Source organism: Meriones unguiculatus, chromosome 4 (genome assembly GCF_030254825.1).
Source record: "Meriones unguiculatus strain TT.TT164.6M chromosome 4, Bangor_MerUng_6.1, whole genome shotgun sequence".
NCBI classification, from domain to species: Eukaryota; Metazoa; Chordata; class Mammalia; order Rodentia; family Muridae; genus Meriones; species Meriones unguiculatus.
Genome location: NC_083352.1, coordinates 19,488,359 through 19,504,428, shown reverse-complemented (window position 1 = coordinate 19,504,428; position 16,070 = coordinate 19,488,359). Strand labels below are relative to the sequence as shown.

Genomic DNA, 16,070 nt, shown 5'->3' with positions numbered 1-16,070 from the left:
CAACCTGGGTAGCAGAAGCAAGATGGCAAATTAGAAGACACAACTGAGATAAGAAGGGAGAATATGATTAAAAAAAAAAAAAAAAACTAATAGAAATGTGAGGAAGATATAGAAAACAGAAATGAAACTGGCTAAGACTTTCTCTACAAAGAAGCCAAACACACCAGTGTGCTCATGCTGAGGTGGGTCTCACCCAAAGGAGAGTATATTCAAGAACTCCAGTGAGCCATCCCCACAGAGAGTGAGACAGTTCACTTTGCCGTAAACCTAAACTGAAAGTGGGAACTCAGCCCTCCCAGAGGGGAAAGTGGCATGCAACTGGTTGATGAAAATGCATTGTGTATACAAAATGGAGTTTAATTCATACTTAAAGAAAAGAAGGGCATGAAGTTTGTAAGAAAATACATTGATAAGCCGGCCATGGTGGCACAAACCTATGATAGCAGCACTTGGGGAGGGAGAGGCAGGCGGATCTCTGTGAGTTCGAGACCAGCCTGGTCTACAAAGCAAATACAGGAAAGCAAAGGGCTATACAGAGAAACCCTGCATCAAAAAAAAGGGAAAAATACATTAATTTGGAAATTATTATATTAAGTGAAGTGACCCACACTCAAAAAGACAAACGCCAACCTATGCATGAACTCAGCCCTACAAAACAGACTAGAAGGAAAACTCCCACCTGAGGAAGTTAACCACATCCTACAGCAAAACCAAAAGAGACCAGAACACAACCACACGGCTGCAACCAACATCTACATCTAAGAAAGTCAGGATAGGAACTCAAAGCAGGGCGGGGACTTGGAGGTAGAAGTTGATACGGAGGCAATGGATGGGTGCTGCTTACTGACTTGCTGTGCATGACTTGCTCAGCCTGCTTCCTTATACAACACGGGACCACCCGCCCAGGGATAGCATCCACAAGGGGCTGGGTCCATCAATCACTACTTAACAAAATGCCTTACAGCTTGCTCATATGGAGGCCTTATCTCGATTGAGGAGTCCCTCCTTGCAGATACCTCTAGCTTGTGTCGAGCTGACATAAAACTGCACAGTACAGGTCTCAGCACTTAAAATGTCTTCAGTGATGTCGCAAGCACTATTTGCAACATTTCTGTTGCAGGTTGTTCTTCCAAAAATTGGAATATATTTAATGTTTTATTACCTATAGAAACTCTCTGCATTAAGTTGTTCAAATATGTTCTAAATTCCACTAGAGGAAAACAGATCACGCTATCAATATTTACTGACTTGACTTCCTTCATGCTGGGCTCATTGCTACTACCTTGTTAATACGTACTCATGCTCAAACCCAAGACCCAAAAACGGTCATGGTTTTTTGTCAGATAAAAAAAAAAGATAAACAGAAAGCATTCGTTATAAACTTGACCCTAAGGGAAATAAACACAGGGAAAATAATGTTTATCTAAAGATAAATATTATCTTTATTTTTATAATATTTTATATTATAAAATATTATTTTATAATATTTTATATTATATATATAATATATTTTTTATATAATAAAAAATCTTCATCTACTTATGCACACACTGTGGGCATTCATCCTCCAGCGATGACTTGTCTTCATGGAAAAGGTTAACATGCCAACATTTTGAAATGAACATGTCAAACCTTCTTAAAATTATGGAGGAGGCTTTCATTTATTTTATATATATATATTATATATATATGGTAAAATATCCTTTAAAAATCCTTTAAGACTAAGTATTAAATTCTTGGTTTTCTGAACTGTGATTTTCTTTGGTCTATGCAACATTCTTGAACAATAAAATTTTTATTCCAGAAATTCTAATTCATATTTACATACCAATGACTGGATGTTTCTCCTGTCATCAAATCTATTGTCATCTTCTTCTGATGTCACTTCTAAGTCTGGCTCTACTAATAAATATATCTAGTTAACCAAACTATTAAGACATTGTACACAAAACAGTAGTTTTTATAGCAATAGATGGAGGTATTTTAAAATTTGTGTTCATAAGAATTGCATTTTGGGTTTTTCCAATTAATCTGTGTCCTGCTTAACAGGTAGCTGAATATTTGGTTGTGAAAGTGTTGCTTTCAGTCACCACTGGCATTTGGATCAACTCTAGATGTTGACAGATTCTAGATGTAAAAAGCTTTATTTGAGATTTATTCATACATTCAACCACTCAATGCAAATGGGCAAAGCTCTCAGAAATGAAATTCAAAAATATCACAAAAAATGAATAAACTCATTAGGGTACATTCTCTTCTACCTCATACCATTAACCTTGAAATAATCCACTAATTATTTTCTACACAAAATTGCCTTTATTCTTTACACCTTTGTCTTTGCCACCTGTTCTTTATATCCTCTATATAATATTTCCATCTACTATTCAGACAGTTTTGTTTCAACTTTTAATACTTAGTTTACCATATAAAGAATTGAGTTCTGACTCGCTACATAAGCAGATAATTCTTTTCTTGGGTCTATCTGGATGTTTTATTGATTTTTTCAACTTTATTTTTATTGCTAGATCTTAAAATTATTTATTTAAATGTTTATTCCTTTATAGCTACTCTAGAGGGAACAATCTTTTAAGCCATCCCAGTATAAGCAGCCTTTAGTTCGATTTACTCAATAGTTGTTCATTGTATTCTTCTGCTGGCACTGTGCATAAAAGAATGAAAATAATGGATATATAGATGGCTTTTTCTAAACATAATTACTTTTTGATACTTAAAATATGGAGTTACTCAGGCATCAGTCAAGAAAGTGCAAGTACATAAAAAGGAAGTAACAAGATTGTGTAACAAGGTTATTTAATAGGGATCTATCTGAAAGCAAATTGTTAGAAAGAATAACACCAGCAGCCTTGTCATTTCACAGGAAAGGGGAGACTGAAGGGTGTGTTAAGGACACAACACTGGAAACAAGTCATGAAAGCCTCCTCCATAATTTTAAGAAGGTTCGACATGTTCATTTCAAAATGTTGGCATGTTAACCTTTTCCATGAAGACAAGTCATCGCTGGAGGATGAATGCCCACAGTGTGTGCATAAATAGATGAAGATTTTTTATTTAATTTAAATTTTTTTAATTTATTCACTTTACATCTCAATCGAAGCCCCCTCCCTCATCTCATCCCAATCCCACCCTCTCCTCCTCTCCTCCCCTCATACCTCTCCCCTAGACCTCAGAAAAGGGAGAGAGCCATCCTCTTCTCCAACTGACCCCAGCCTATCAGGTCTCATCAGGCCTGTCTGCAGTTCTCTTCCTCTGTGGCCTGGCAAGGCTGACCCACCAGGGGGAAGTGATCCAAGAAGCAGGCAATAGAGTCCATGTCAGAGACAACCGCTGCTCCCCTTACTAGGACACCCACATGGGGACTGAGCTGTCTATTGGCTACATCTGAGCAGGGCCGTGGGTCCTCTCCACGCATAGTCTTTGGTTCATGTGTCAGTTTCCACAGAACCCCGTGGGCCCAGATATGTTGGCTCTGTTGGCCTTCTTGTGGAGCTCCTTTCCGGAGGAAGAGATTTTACAAGAAGCTACTGGAACTATTCAGACCATAATTGGTAGACTGTGTATAGAAATATTTAGGTAATGACATTATGAGTGTCTGGTTCAGAACATATTTTATTAAATGAAGAAAAATATAAATAAGTTTGTATCCTTGGAGAAATAGACTCTTATCACTTGAGAAAACTAAAAAGTGAGTTATGTTTAAGTTGCATGTGTTTGCCATTTTTCTGGTGCACATCTTTCTGGGTTCAGAGCCCAAGGTTGGTGTTTTTGTTTTGAAAGCAATGACATCATAGTAGGGTATTGGTTCCTTGGTAAATTATGTGACTAGCATTTGTGAAGCAATTGTATGGGTATGTGATTTTGTGTGTAGGGCTTGGTGCCTCCACAGAGCTACTGAAGTCTGTAAAACACAATCTTAATGTTAGGAGAAAATGGAAAGTACAAGATATGTCATATCACACTATAGTATACCTGATTGCCATAATAGATTAATGGCTGAGACCTTATAGGCTAGGTTCAGATGGAAGGGAAGGAGGACCTCCCCTATCAGTGGACTTGGGGAGGGGCATGGGAGGAGAAGAGGGAGGAAGAGTGGGATTGGGAGGGAGTGAAGGAGGGGGCTATAGCTGGGAGACAAAGAGAATAATCTGTAATTAATATAAAAAATAAAAGTTTAAAAATAGATTAATGTCATGGAAGTAACAAATATGCAACTTAAAACACATCTAGATGCATGTAATCCATGAACTTCACAATTACAATAAAATGAACCTTATTTATAGATGTAATTTATTATGACATTGCTTACAAGGTCCTTGAAATTGTGGATTAAAGGGAGGCTCTTGTTTTTCAGCTTGCTAAGTGAATCAACAGGCATATGCCAATTCACTCAGCCACCCAACTACTATTTTAGACTTGGAGAAAAACCTTAGACTTCCCCAATTACTCTCCGTAAATACCTAATGATTATAGCTATTCATTGAGGCAAACCTTATGGGATGACCCAAGAAAGAAGAAATGCCTGATTTAAAGCATACATTTCCAATGTAATTCTCTAGCCCTGAAAATGCCCCTATTTTCCATTTATCTATGCCAACAATGACCTCAGAAATATCTAGACAGAATCAATGATTAAATTTATCTGGATTTTTGAAAGTAGGAATGAGGAAATTATGAGGTAATTTCATTGCATGCTTTACCTGATTTGAAGGCGGGTGCATCCTTTGCTGTCTGTGCTCCTTTGGAAACAGTGTCTCTCATTTCAATAGGAGTCTGGTTGGGTTTTGAAAGAGGACACCTAATAAACATTGCATACTCACAGACAACAGTGATGCCCATCGTCCAGGATAAAGCACAATAGTGATTACCATCAACTGAGCATGTTCTCCATCAGACTCTAAAATGCCAAATGGACATCAGTCAATCCTAAGTATCTGGAAGTCACCCACACACTCACACACAGTGCTTTCCAAATTGAGTGCTCTCTTTTTCCTTTACAGTGTTTACGACGGGTTTGGGAGTTGGGCAACTTTCAGCTTGTTGTCTTGTTTTCTGATTGGGGCAGCAATATGGAAAAAAATATATTGTGAATAAAACTAAGACAATAGCTTTCAATAAATGTTTTCAAAGGAGATTATGACTCCAATGACTCCAGTGCCGGAAGCAGAACAGGCACAGGTGCCACTGTGCTGAGCAGGCTGATGGATGCAGAGAAAAATGGCCTCTAGTCAAAGAAGCAAAGCATCACTCTGAGGACATTTAACTGGCAAAGATGTTGGGAGAGTGAGACACCATGCTCTTCACTAAAACGCTGTCACCAAGTTTCCATCTGTAAGGATGCGGTGAGGGGGTTTGTTTTGCTTTGTTTCGTTTTGTTTTGTTTGTCTTGCTTAATTTGTACCTTAAGTTAGGAAGGATGCACTTGTGGTAACTTCTCATGGAGAAGTACTTTTAAAAATAAAATGTACAACATCCTCTTTTTCCTACACTGTTTTTCCTACCCTTTTTCCTGACACTGCTGTTGTCAGTTGTGTTTGTATTTTTACATTTTAGTTTAGATATCCTAATGCTGCTTGATATACTAATATAAGAAGTAATATGAATCACAGGTCCAGCATAATGTGCAAGACTTTATTGAAGGAATGAACTCTCTAAAGTCAGTGTCTCCAAAAGTACATTATTTTGGCATATCACATTGGTGCTCAAAGAACTTCCATGAAACAACCATATGATTTTGTTTCTCATACAAGAAAAGAATGCTACTGTGTTCAAATTAATTTCACTTGTCAACCTAAGGTCAATTCAACCTATTTTGAAGCTTCAAAGTTATGAGAAGTGACTGGCTGACATTTGCTCTGATCTACCATCTCCATTTTCCTTTGCTTCCACGAGCCTACACAACAATAATGAAACAAAGATGGTGCCTTTGTTTTCAGCATTAAGTGTGCAGGAGCCAAGTGAAGTGAGTTATCTGAAGACTCCCTAGTGTGCCCTTCAAGGTCTTGTAGTCAGTGTCTCTCTTGCTCTTCTCTAACTAGACCATCTTCTTTTGAAAATATTCTGTAGATCTGTTGATATGAGTCTTTAGATGTTATAGTACTTTATGGATTATTAGAACTGCTTCCTTTTTCTCCATTTACCAAAAGTATCTTGGAATTACGAATTTAATATTCTGGAGCCATACAGAACTCAATAGTATTACACTTTTTGTTTCTTTATCCGTTTGCTCCTTTCCCTCTGGCTAGAAACATGATCAGAAATAAAAGCAAAACACTTGGTCTCCTTTTGTCCAGTTTTGTTTCTAAATATCATTCAGTTGTTTTGTGTATAAAAAAAAAAAAGGGTCTGTAATTTCTCTCTTCAGAATGTGGAGGGAACCCCAGTGCCTGCATCTCCTAGATCATATTAGAAACACCGAGCCCCAGAGACGCTGAGGTGCAGGGTGCATTTGTAACACGGTGCCCAGGGTAAGAGCTAAAACTTAAGAATTTCTATTAAGTATGAATCTTCTCAATGACTTTTCCTAACTTGCCTTTCTAGACCTAAAGTTTCTCTTTCCCAGTCTCCCCAATCAAAACAGCATGCGCAATCATGCTCTACCTTTGGACATTTTTTGGCTTTCAGTTCCCTAATCTTTCCATTAGTAATCCTGTGCTTTTCTTTCTGATTCTGTTATTTTGTTGTATAAATAACTACTACCCCTATGGAGATGCAGTACAGCACACAATATTAAACTTTTATGTAGATTTATAACCTGACACTAAATTTATTTATCAATGGTACACATAGCGTAGTTTTGCTTGATGGGTGCATAATGCCTCTGGTGATGAAAGCAAGTACAGGGACATTTTATTTTACTTCTTTTTAAAAAATTTTTTTATTAATTAAACTTTATTGACTTTGTATCCCTCTGTAGTTCCCTCCCTCCTCCCCTTCCAAACCCTTCCCTCCTCCCCTTTCTGCATGCCCCCTCCCCAAGTCCACTGATAGGGGAGGTCTTCTTTTCCTTCTTTCTGATCCTAGTCTATTAGGTCTCATCAGGAGTGGCTGTGTTGTCTTCTTCTGTGGCCTGGTAAGGCTGCTCTCCCTCCCCCCGCCCCAGGAGGAGCTGATTAAAGAGCAGGCCAATATTCTACTTCTTAAACATGTTTAGGCACTGGAAGCTCAACATTTATGATACCATTCCACGCTTTAGCTAAAGTAATCTCAAAATTCCCTCTTTTCTCCTGTGTACAAAGCCCAATTTCCATCACTCACTCCCTGTACTCACTACTTTTCTTGTTCTTCATTCTACTTTCATCTTTTTCCTTAATATCAGAGTTCTTTGGGTACTAGAAAATCCTGTAATGTAACTCACAATCCAGATCTTTTAGTAAGACTATCAATTCAGTTTGTTGCTAAGTTATCCTGCTTGTTATTTAAGCTTCTTATTTTTTCCTATATATTTAATAAGTAATATTTTAGTATCATGTGGAAGTCACCTGCTTTGAATAAATAAGTCACCTGTTTTGAATCACATAATTTTTTAGTAAAATGCTATTCTTACCTTTCATTTGTCCACTTATATTATTTTTTTCCATTTGATATCCTACACCAGATACATGGCTAACATTTGTCTGTAGAAGATGCTCCAACGTGCTCTGATAAAATAAGCATCATAACAAGTTAGATAAATATCTTCTAGTTGCCTTCTCCTCAGATTTCTGAGAAGAAATCTAATTTCCAACTTCAAACGTGATTAACTAGAAAATAAAAGTAGAATAGATAGTAAAACATTTTATTGGAATGTTTTATATGCTTTTTATATCAATTTAATCTTTTTCTGTTATACTGCTGCTATGTAAACAGATCATGTAAGGCCAAAAGAAACAAATGTGTATATGCAGTAGTGGCTCGCCTGCATATTTCAATAAAAATGATCCTAACTCTACTTTGTATCCCCACAAAAAAGAGAACTCTCAAGAAGACATACTTAGAAAAATTTTTATTTGAGAAAAAGCACTTGCTATAGTACAACATTTAACATGTAGAACATTTCTCCAACGATAGAAATTGTCATAAAGGCAGAAGAAGATATTTTCCATAAAGAGAATTCATAACTTATCATGTTGGGCATAAACAAAACACTGAAGAAGCTATTTGGTATGGGTAAACAATTCTTAAACCATACATGTTTTTATGTAAAATGTTTACTGGTAGAGAAAAAATGCTTAAATAAATAATAAGTTAGAAATTTTTTCTTTATGTTATATTTAAATAGTAGCATGAAAATAGATGTACATTCAACTCTTTCATAATGAAGAAATTCCAAGAAACACAGCAAGCCTTACTGAGAACAGGAATGTAAGGCTGTGTGTATATATACATACATACATACATATATATATATATAATGCATATATATACATATGTATAAATATAACAATAAAAATTAAAGAAGAGGAGGCATGGATATGAGCAGAAGTATGAGGGGCACAAGAGTAGTTAGATGGGGTAGAAGGAGAGCTAAAAGTGATATAAATGACATAAGATAATGTAAGAAGTCCTAAAAACAATTTGAAATTTAAATTTAAAAAGAAATATTTCTTTATTTGCAGATGATATGGTCGTATCCATCATCTAAAGAACCCAAAGACTCCACAAGAAAATTTCTACAGCTGATAAATACATTCCGCGAAGTCACAGGATACAAAATTAATATAGATAAAAAATAACATATATTAAAAAGCAACAGTCTTCCTATATATGGCAGGCTAAGAAACATGTATGGGTTGGACCTAGACACCCTACAAGTATGTAACAGATGTACAGCTTGGTCATCATGTGGGTCCCCTAACAATTGGAGAAGGGGCTGTCTCTGCCTCTGTTGCCTGCCTTTGCATCCCTTTCCCCTAGCTGGACTGCTGTCTTGGGCCTCAGTGGAAGAAAATGCACTTAGTCCTGTTGTGACTTAATGTGTCAGGGCAGGTTAGCACCCATGGAGTGTGTTAACCTCCTTTCTCTGAGGGCCTTTCTCTGAGGAGAAGGAAAGGGGGAGTCAGGGAGACACAGAGGTGTGAGGGTGGGACTTGGGGGAGGGGCTCTGCAATCAAGTTGTAAAGTGAATAAATTAATTAATGGAAAAAAATTCAGGAATGTGAAAAAATAAAATAAATTCAAAAGAGAGTAAGGAGAGAATATATAAGAGGGCTTGAAGAAAAGGGAAGAGAAAATGTAATTATAATTTAAAAAAATTTAATCAAAGAAATCATTTCATTCACAATAGCATTATACATATATATAAATAAGTTTAACTGAGGAAGTAAAAGATTAACTGAGGAAGTTAAAAAAATCTTCAGATTACTGAAAAATGAATTGAAGAAGTTATCAGAAGATAGAAAGACTTTCCATGTTCATGGATTGGTAGGATTAATGTTGTAAAAATGACCATCTTACCAAAAGCAATCTATAGATTGAACATAAGCTTTATCTGGATTTCAACACAATTCTTCACAAAAGTTGAAAATGTTTTCTTAAATTTCATATGAAAATAAAAAATATCTAGGATTTAAAAATATCTTGAACAAAAAAATAGTAGGAGGTAGCATCACCCCATATTTTAAATTCTGTTATGAAGCTGTAATACTGCTCTTTGGGTGGATGTCACCTAAATGAACATCGGTACAAAGTCCCAATTTATTTCTAATATCAGAGATCAGACCTCTACTCTTGCCTGATGCATCTAAAACAAAAAGGGGGAACTGTAGAGAGCTGCGGAATGCTATGCCTTAAAGATGGAGCTGGTTTCCGCCTTCCACCTTCCTGATGGTGAGTGCTCTCTGTCACGAACAACTCCACATTTGGCTAAGGCTGAGGATCTGGCTTGCTTCCATGTATGTGGACCTATCTGCATTGCCCACGTGGCACGCCTGGGTTGGCTACCCAGAGGCTATTTAAGCTGTGGGCTGGCTGGCTTTCCCCAGGGTCCGAGGATTGTTCAAGGTTCCTGAATAAACTGCATTGAAAAAAAAAAAAAAAAAAAGAACATAGTACTGGAATGAAAAACAGACTCATTGATTAATGGAATAGAATTGAGGACCAACACATAAGTCCATATTCCTAAGCAAACCTTGGGCAGAGTGCAGGGAATCATACAAAAGAAGGGGGAGTTAGTATGACCTGGAGAAAACAAGAGCTCCACAAGGACCAAATACATCTGGGCACAGGGGTCTTTTCTGAGACTGTTTCTCCAACCAAGGACCATGCACAGATATAACCTAGAACCCCTCGGATGTAGCCCATGGCAGATCAGTATTCAAGGATCTAGTTAGGGGAACAGGGACTGTCTCTGACATGAACTCAAAGGCTCACTCTATGACTTCCTCCCCCCTGAGGGAGGAGTAGCCTTGCTAGGCCACAGAGGAGGACATTGCAGCCAGTCCTGATGAGACCTGATAAACTAGGATCAGATGGAAGGGGAGGAGAACCTCCCTTATCAGTGGACTTAAGAGAGGGGCAGGGAGGAGATGAGATAGGGAGGGTGATTTTGAGGGAGGGGGCTACAGCTGGGATATAAAGTAAATAAACTGTAACTAATATAAAAAAATAAAAAATAATTTTAAAAAGTCCATATTCCTACAATTACATGATTTTTAACAAAGAGGTCAACAATAATATTGGAGAAAAGACAGCATCTTCAACAAATGGTGCAGGTCAAACTCAATGAATACATGCAGAAGGATGAAATTTAACCCTTATCTCTCATCCTTCATAAAACTCAATTCCAAATGGATCCCAGACCTCAAAGTAAGACTTGATAGCCTGGAAAAAAAAGGGCCATATAGAAACTTTCTGGTATAGAAGCTTCCAGATGGATGGATAGATTAGATGACAGATAGAAAGATAGATAGATAGATAGATAGATAGATAGATAGATAGATAGATAGATAGATAATCCTGTAGCAAGGTCTAGCTATATCACTGCTAGACTCCAGGGAGTAAATAATAAAAAATCCAGGCTAGTGAGTCCCCACAGATATCAAACAATACAGGCATGCTCTTGATTACCTTCCATAATTTGAGAATAAGACCTTAGTACTGAAGATGTCATGTATTTGAGTTATAGAACATGAAGAAATCAAGATAATACTGAGCCAGAAGGTCTGATCCCTATTACCCAGTTCCCATTGCTCTGGTAGGTGCTATGCACGCTTGTAGAGGAAAAAAAAAAAAATCAGTTACCCAACTGTGAATGCTCAAAGCTACAATAACGGCTGACCTGGCAGTACGTGCTTACGAATATAATCATGGCACAAACGTTATAAAAGTTACTAACCATTGTGATCTGTGGTCCTGGGGACCAGCATAGATTGGAGAGCAGCAGGTGAAACCCTTCCCCAGTCCCCGGCCTGCCATAGCCTGCCAGCAACAGCAGCAAAGTCTGCCAAGGGCCCTCTGCACTCCACACAACCCAGTTCCCGGGCCTGTGCCATTTCCTGGGACCCACCCCAATCTGTATCCTGGGAGATGGCACAGATCAGGGAGAAGCAGACCAGAAAGGATTAGGGAGCAGCAGGAAAGCCAGAGGACTGCAGCCGTCTGGGACCACCAGCTCTACCTACAACCCCAGAGACCTACTACCATCAGAAACCACCACGCCTACTAAAAACAGAGTCAACCAAATAGCTAGAGGTCAGTGCAAGAACACAGCAACAAAACCCAGGGCCATATGACACTACCAAGACCCAGCTATCCAACCCTGAGGATACTATCACACCAGAAGCACAAGAAAGTGATCTTAAATATGAGGTTATGAAGATGATAGAGGACTTAAAAGAATAAAAAAATCCCTCAAGGAAATGCAGAAAAATACAGTCAAATGGATGAAGGAATTGAATAAATCCCATAAACAAATATAGAAAAATACAACCAAAGAGGTGAAGTAATTGAATAAATCCCTTAAAGAAATAAGGAATATACATCCAAACTGGAGAAGGAAATGAATAAAACTGTCCATGACCTAAAAATGGAAATAAAGACAATAAAGAAAACACAATCTGAGGCAATCTTCAAGATGGAAAACCTATGAAAGTGAACAGGAACTACAGACAAAGGTATCACCAACAGAATACAGGAGATGGAAGAGAGAATCTCAGGTGTAGAAGATACTATTGAAGAAATCAATGTTATAAAGTTCCTGACACAAACATCCAAGAAATCTGAGACAATATGAAAAGACTAAACCTAAGAATAGTAGGAATAAAAGAAAAAAAAAGATCCCAAGTTCCAAGGCCCAGAAAATATTTTCAACAAAATCATAGCAGAAACTTCCCCAACCTAAAGAAAGAGATGCCTATAAACATACAAGAAGCCTACGGAACACCAGATTGGACCAGAAAAGAAAACCCTCCTGTCACATAATAACCAAAACACTAAATGTACAGAACAAAGAAAGAATATTAAAAGCTACAAGGGAAAAAGGCCAACTCACATAAAAAGGCAGACCTACACCTGACTTCTCACCCAAAACTCTAAATGCTAGAAGGGCTTGGGCAGCCACTAAGGGACCATAGATGTCAGCCCCAACTACTCTACTCTACCCTGCAGAACTTTCAGTCACCATAGATGGAGAAAACAAGATATCCATGCTGGAGAGGAGGTGGAGAAAGGGGAACTCTCCTCCATTGCTGATAGGAATGCAAACTTGTACAACCACTTTGGAAATCAATCTGGCTCTTTCTCAGAAAAGAGGAAATAGACCTAGCTATACCACTCTTGGGAATACACCCAAAATGTGCTCTGCCACACAACACAGGCGTATGTTCAACCATGTTCATAGCAGTTTTATTTGTAATAGCCAGAATCTGGAAACAACCTAGATGTCCCCCAACTGAAGAACTTGTGGTACATTTACACAATGGAATGCTACTCCACTATTAAAAATAAGGAAATTATGAAATTTGCAGGCAAATGGATGGAACTAGAAAAGATCATCCTGAATGAGTTAATCCAGACCAAGAAAGCACACATCATATGTACTCACTTATAAGCAGATATTAGACTTATAGGGGATAACCATACTAAAAGCCAAAGAAGCTAAGTAACAAGGAGGCCCCAAGGGATGGTGCCAGAATGTCATTCAGTAGGGGAAATAGAATAGACAGCATAAGCAGATGAAGAGAGGAAACTGGGACCTATTACGTGACATTTAAAATTAAATATCTTCATACCGGTGGCTGATTATTTTGACTTTCATCAGATACGTCGTCTTCTACTGACATCAATTCTAACTCTGGTTCTGTTGGCAAATACATTTATTTGATTAAATTGCAGAGCACTCATGTAAAGCCATAGTCTGCAGAGTAATAGGAGTGGTCAACACTGTGTTGTTGTTACTTTCCTGTTAAGAACTTTAATGACGTCTATAGTGAGTGCAGTATCTCTAGTTATCTAAACCGTCAATCATCCACTCAAATGTAACAGCAGAGGGCGCCATGCTCACTCAACACATAGCAACATCCTAAAAATTTGCATATAAAGTCATCTACTTCCCCCTTTCACCCCTGCACTAGAGCTGCCAGTTTTTTACATCATTCTTCTATAATTAGTTTTTCTTGATTTTATTCAATAATTATTTTTGTACCCTTATAGGAAATGGCATAAGGTTTTGCAGAATGGAAATAAAATATTGGGGATGGATTTTCTAGAGCTAATAGGTGATTTGACAAATATGAGGGATGATGGGGCAGATACAGGACTTTCTAGGGGGGACATACGCAAACCCCTATGACAAAGATCTCACACTGGAATTTTGGATACTGAAATACAAAAGCAGAAGCATCCTTTTGAACTTACATCAAAAAGATTTAAAAGATCTTGCACTCATAGATTCTCTTTTTCAAAACATAGGTGCTAACATAACATTCATATCATTTGTGCCAAATCAACTTGGGAAAAAAACAAAATTAAGATGAAGAAGTCTACAAGCTTTTCAAACACTCTATTTCTATCAAAACGATCAGTTTACAATGTGTACCTGGTATAGATGGCAAAATCTCTATCCTTTCTACTGCTTCATTTGGAACAGATTCGCTTACGTCAGTGGCAGACTAAATAGGTTTTAAAAGTAGAATATTTAAATCAAACGTATATCACATAATACATACTTAATAATTCATAATAAAATAAAAAGCTTATTACCTTTAAAGATAGCTCTTTCTCAGCCCATGCTATAAAGCAAAGGAAAATATAATCATTTCTAAGTAAATACAATACCAGTCATATGCTCATAAACAGTTAGAATGGAATTAAATTCTCATTTTTAGCTTTTCAATTATTACTCTATGGTTTGAAGATTTGGAAGATTTTTACAGGTCTTGACAGCAAAACAACTGAAAAATATACTCATGATGTTGAAGACATGGCTCAGTGGTTAAAAGCACTTCCTAATCAGTGCAAAATTAATGAAAATAGCAATTTGGGAATGGCACAAATAAACCTATAATGTTCATCATTTCCCAGATTAGAATTGTGTGGTAGTGTCTGTTACCATTTGAAGGATAGCTAACATTCATGAAGTAAGACACATTCAGAAGGGCAAATGTTGCATGTTTTAGCTCCTGTGTAGCATCTAGACTTCCATATGTATGAACTGTATAAAGTACAGAAGGTATTATTCTCAGAGAACTGCACATGAGAAGGGGGTGGGGCAGGACGAGAGATTGTTAATAGGGAACCAATATGAACAAAGTAAAAAGGTTCTGTGAAAATGTTGTGATTAAATACATTATTGTGTCTCTGGAATTCAAAATAATTTTAGGGCTGGAGAGATGACTCCACGGTTAAGAAGAGCACTAGCTGCTCTTGCAGGGAACCTGAGTTCAATTCCCACCACCCACTAGGTGTCTCACAACCATCTGTAACTCCACTTCCAGTGAACTCAAAGCCCTCTTCTTGCTTCCATGGTACTTCCACTCACACAGATACGCACATACACATAAACAAATAATAACTCTTTAAAAGGTAAATAAGTAAGTGAAAAAAAATAATTTAAATTTTTGAATAACATACTCTTCCATAATCAATCATTTATCATTATTGGTAATGTTGCCCATTCCATCTACATCTTCTGTGTCTGGTAACTACGGAGAGCTGAGAGTGACTGCATCTTACTAAATTTTAGCATTCCTTCAACCCATCACTTTTCCACGCAACAACATGACTTTATCTTTGGTTTGAATACATATATATTGAAGTCATCTGAGCTAAGTATGTGTACATTCCCTAATTGATTCAGTATTTTCCAGAATTACTCTTGCTCTTTCAGCTAAAAACAAAAGCAAACACTCTTCCTTTCCCATTTGTTTCTTTGTTTGAGCTGACGTTTCCTGTATCTAAGGCTGACGTTGACCTCAGTATGTAGCAGACATAAACTTCTGGTTCTCCTGCCTCCATCCATGTGTTCTGAGAGGCCACACCCATTTTTGGAGGTGCTGGGACACAGGCCTCCTGCATTCCAGGCCAGCACTCTGCTGACTGAGCTTCATGCTCAGTACCCCCTCTTCTTAACAAAGGTAATCACTGATCTTCATACTTTCTACTTTTCATTCTTTCTGTCGATTACTCTTAGCATGAATTTCCTATTTAACAGAATCATTTCAGGATTATAATTTCTGTCTCTTTCTACCTTTTTTTCTGTAAACATGAGTTGAAACAAAAGTAAATTCATTATGTCCTAATTTTATTGTATCACTGTGAATTACCCAATAGCATTTTGTCTATATTTTGCTAAGAAGTGGTCTGGTCCTGCTACTGAACAGGTGACTAAGGACCTATTGTAAATGCAGAGTCCCTGATGCCCTGAACCACCTTGGTGGTATTTAACAGCTTCCCTGTGCTTCTGTAAAGTGTGTGGCTTCTGTGAACTCAACATCCATAGCCCTTTGCTTCAACTTGTATCTTTTAATCCAACCTGTATTTCCTCACAATCATGCCTGGCAATGGGTTTTCTGAATTTCCTGTAACCTGGCCCTCACTTTCCTTCTTTCCATGTTTAATTCTGTCCTGTGTAATACTAT

The 16,070-nt window shown here is 37.5% G+C and overlaps 1 protein-coding gene across 1 annotated transcript in view; it reads right to left on the bottom strand.

Moving 5' to 3' along the window:
• Window positions 1-16,070, bottom strand: part of Potea (POTE ankyrin domain family member A) — a 134,747-nt gene that overhangs the window by 92,143 nt on the left and 26,534 nt on the right. Inside the window, exons 12-18 of the mRNA XM_060381358.1 lie at window positions 14,194-14,222; window positions 14,030-14,102; window positions 13,224-13,291; window positions 7,562-7,655; window positions 4,884-4,912; window positions 4,716-4,788; window positions 1,829-1,899 (exon numbers count right to left, since the gene is read on the bottom strand). Coding sequence (XP_060237341.1) covers window positions 1,829-1,899; window positions 4,716-4,788; window positions 4,884-4,912; window positions 7,562-7,655; window positions 13,224-13,291; window positions 14,030-14,102; window positions 14,194-14,222 — 437 coding nt within the window. The remainder of the gene's footprint in view (window positions 1-1,828; window positions 1,900-4,715; window positions 4,789-4,883; window positions 4,913-7,561; window positions 7,656-13,223; window positions 13,292-14,029; window positions 14,103-14,193; window positions 14,223-16,070) is intronic.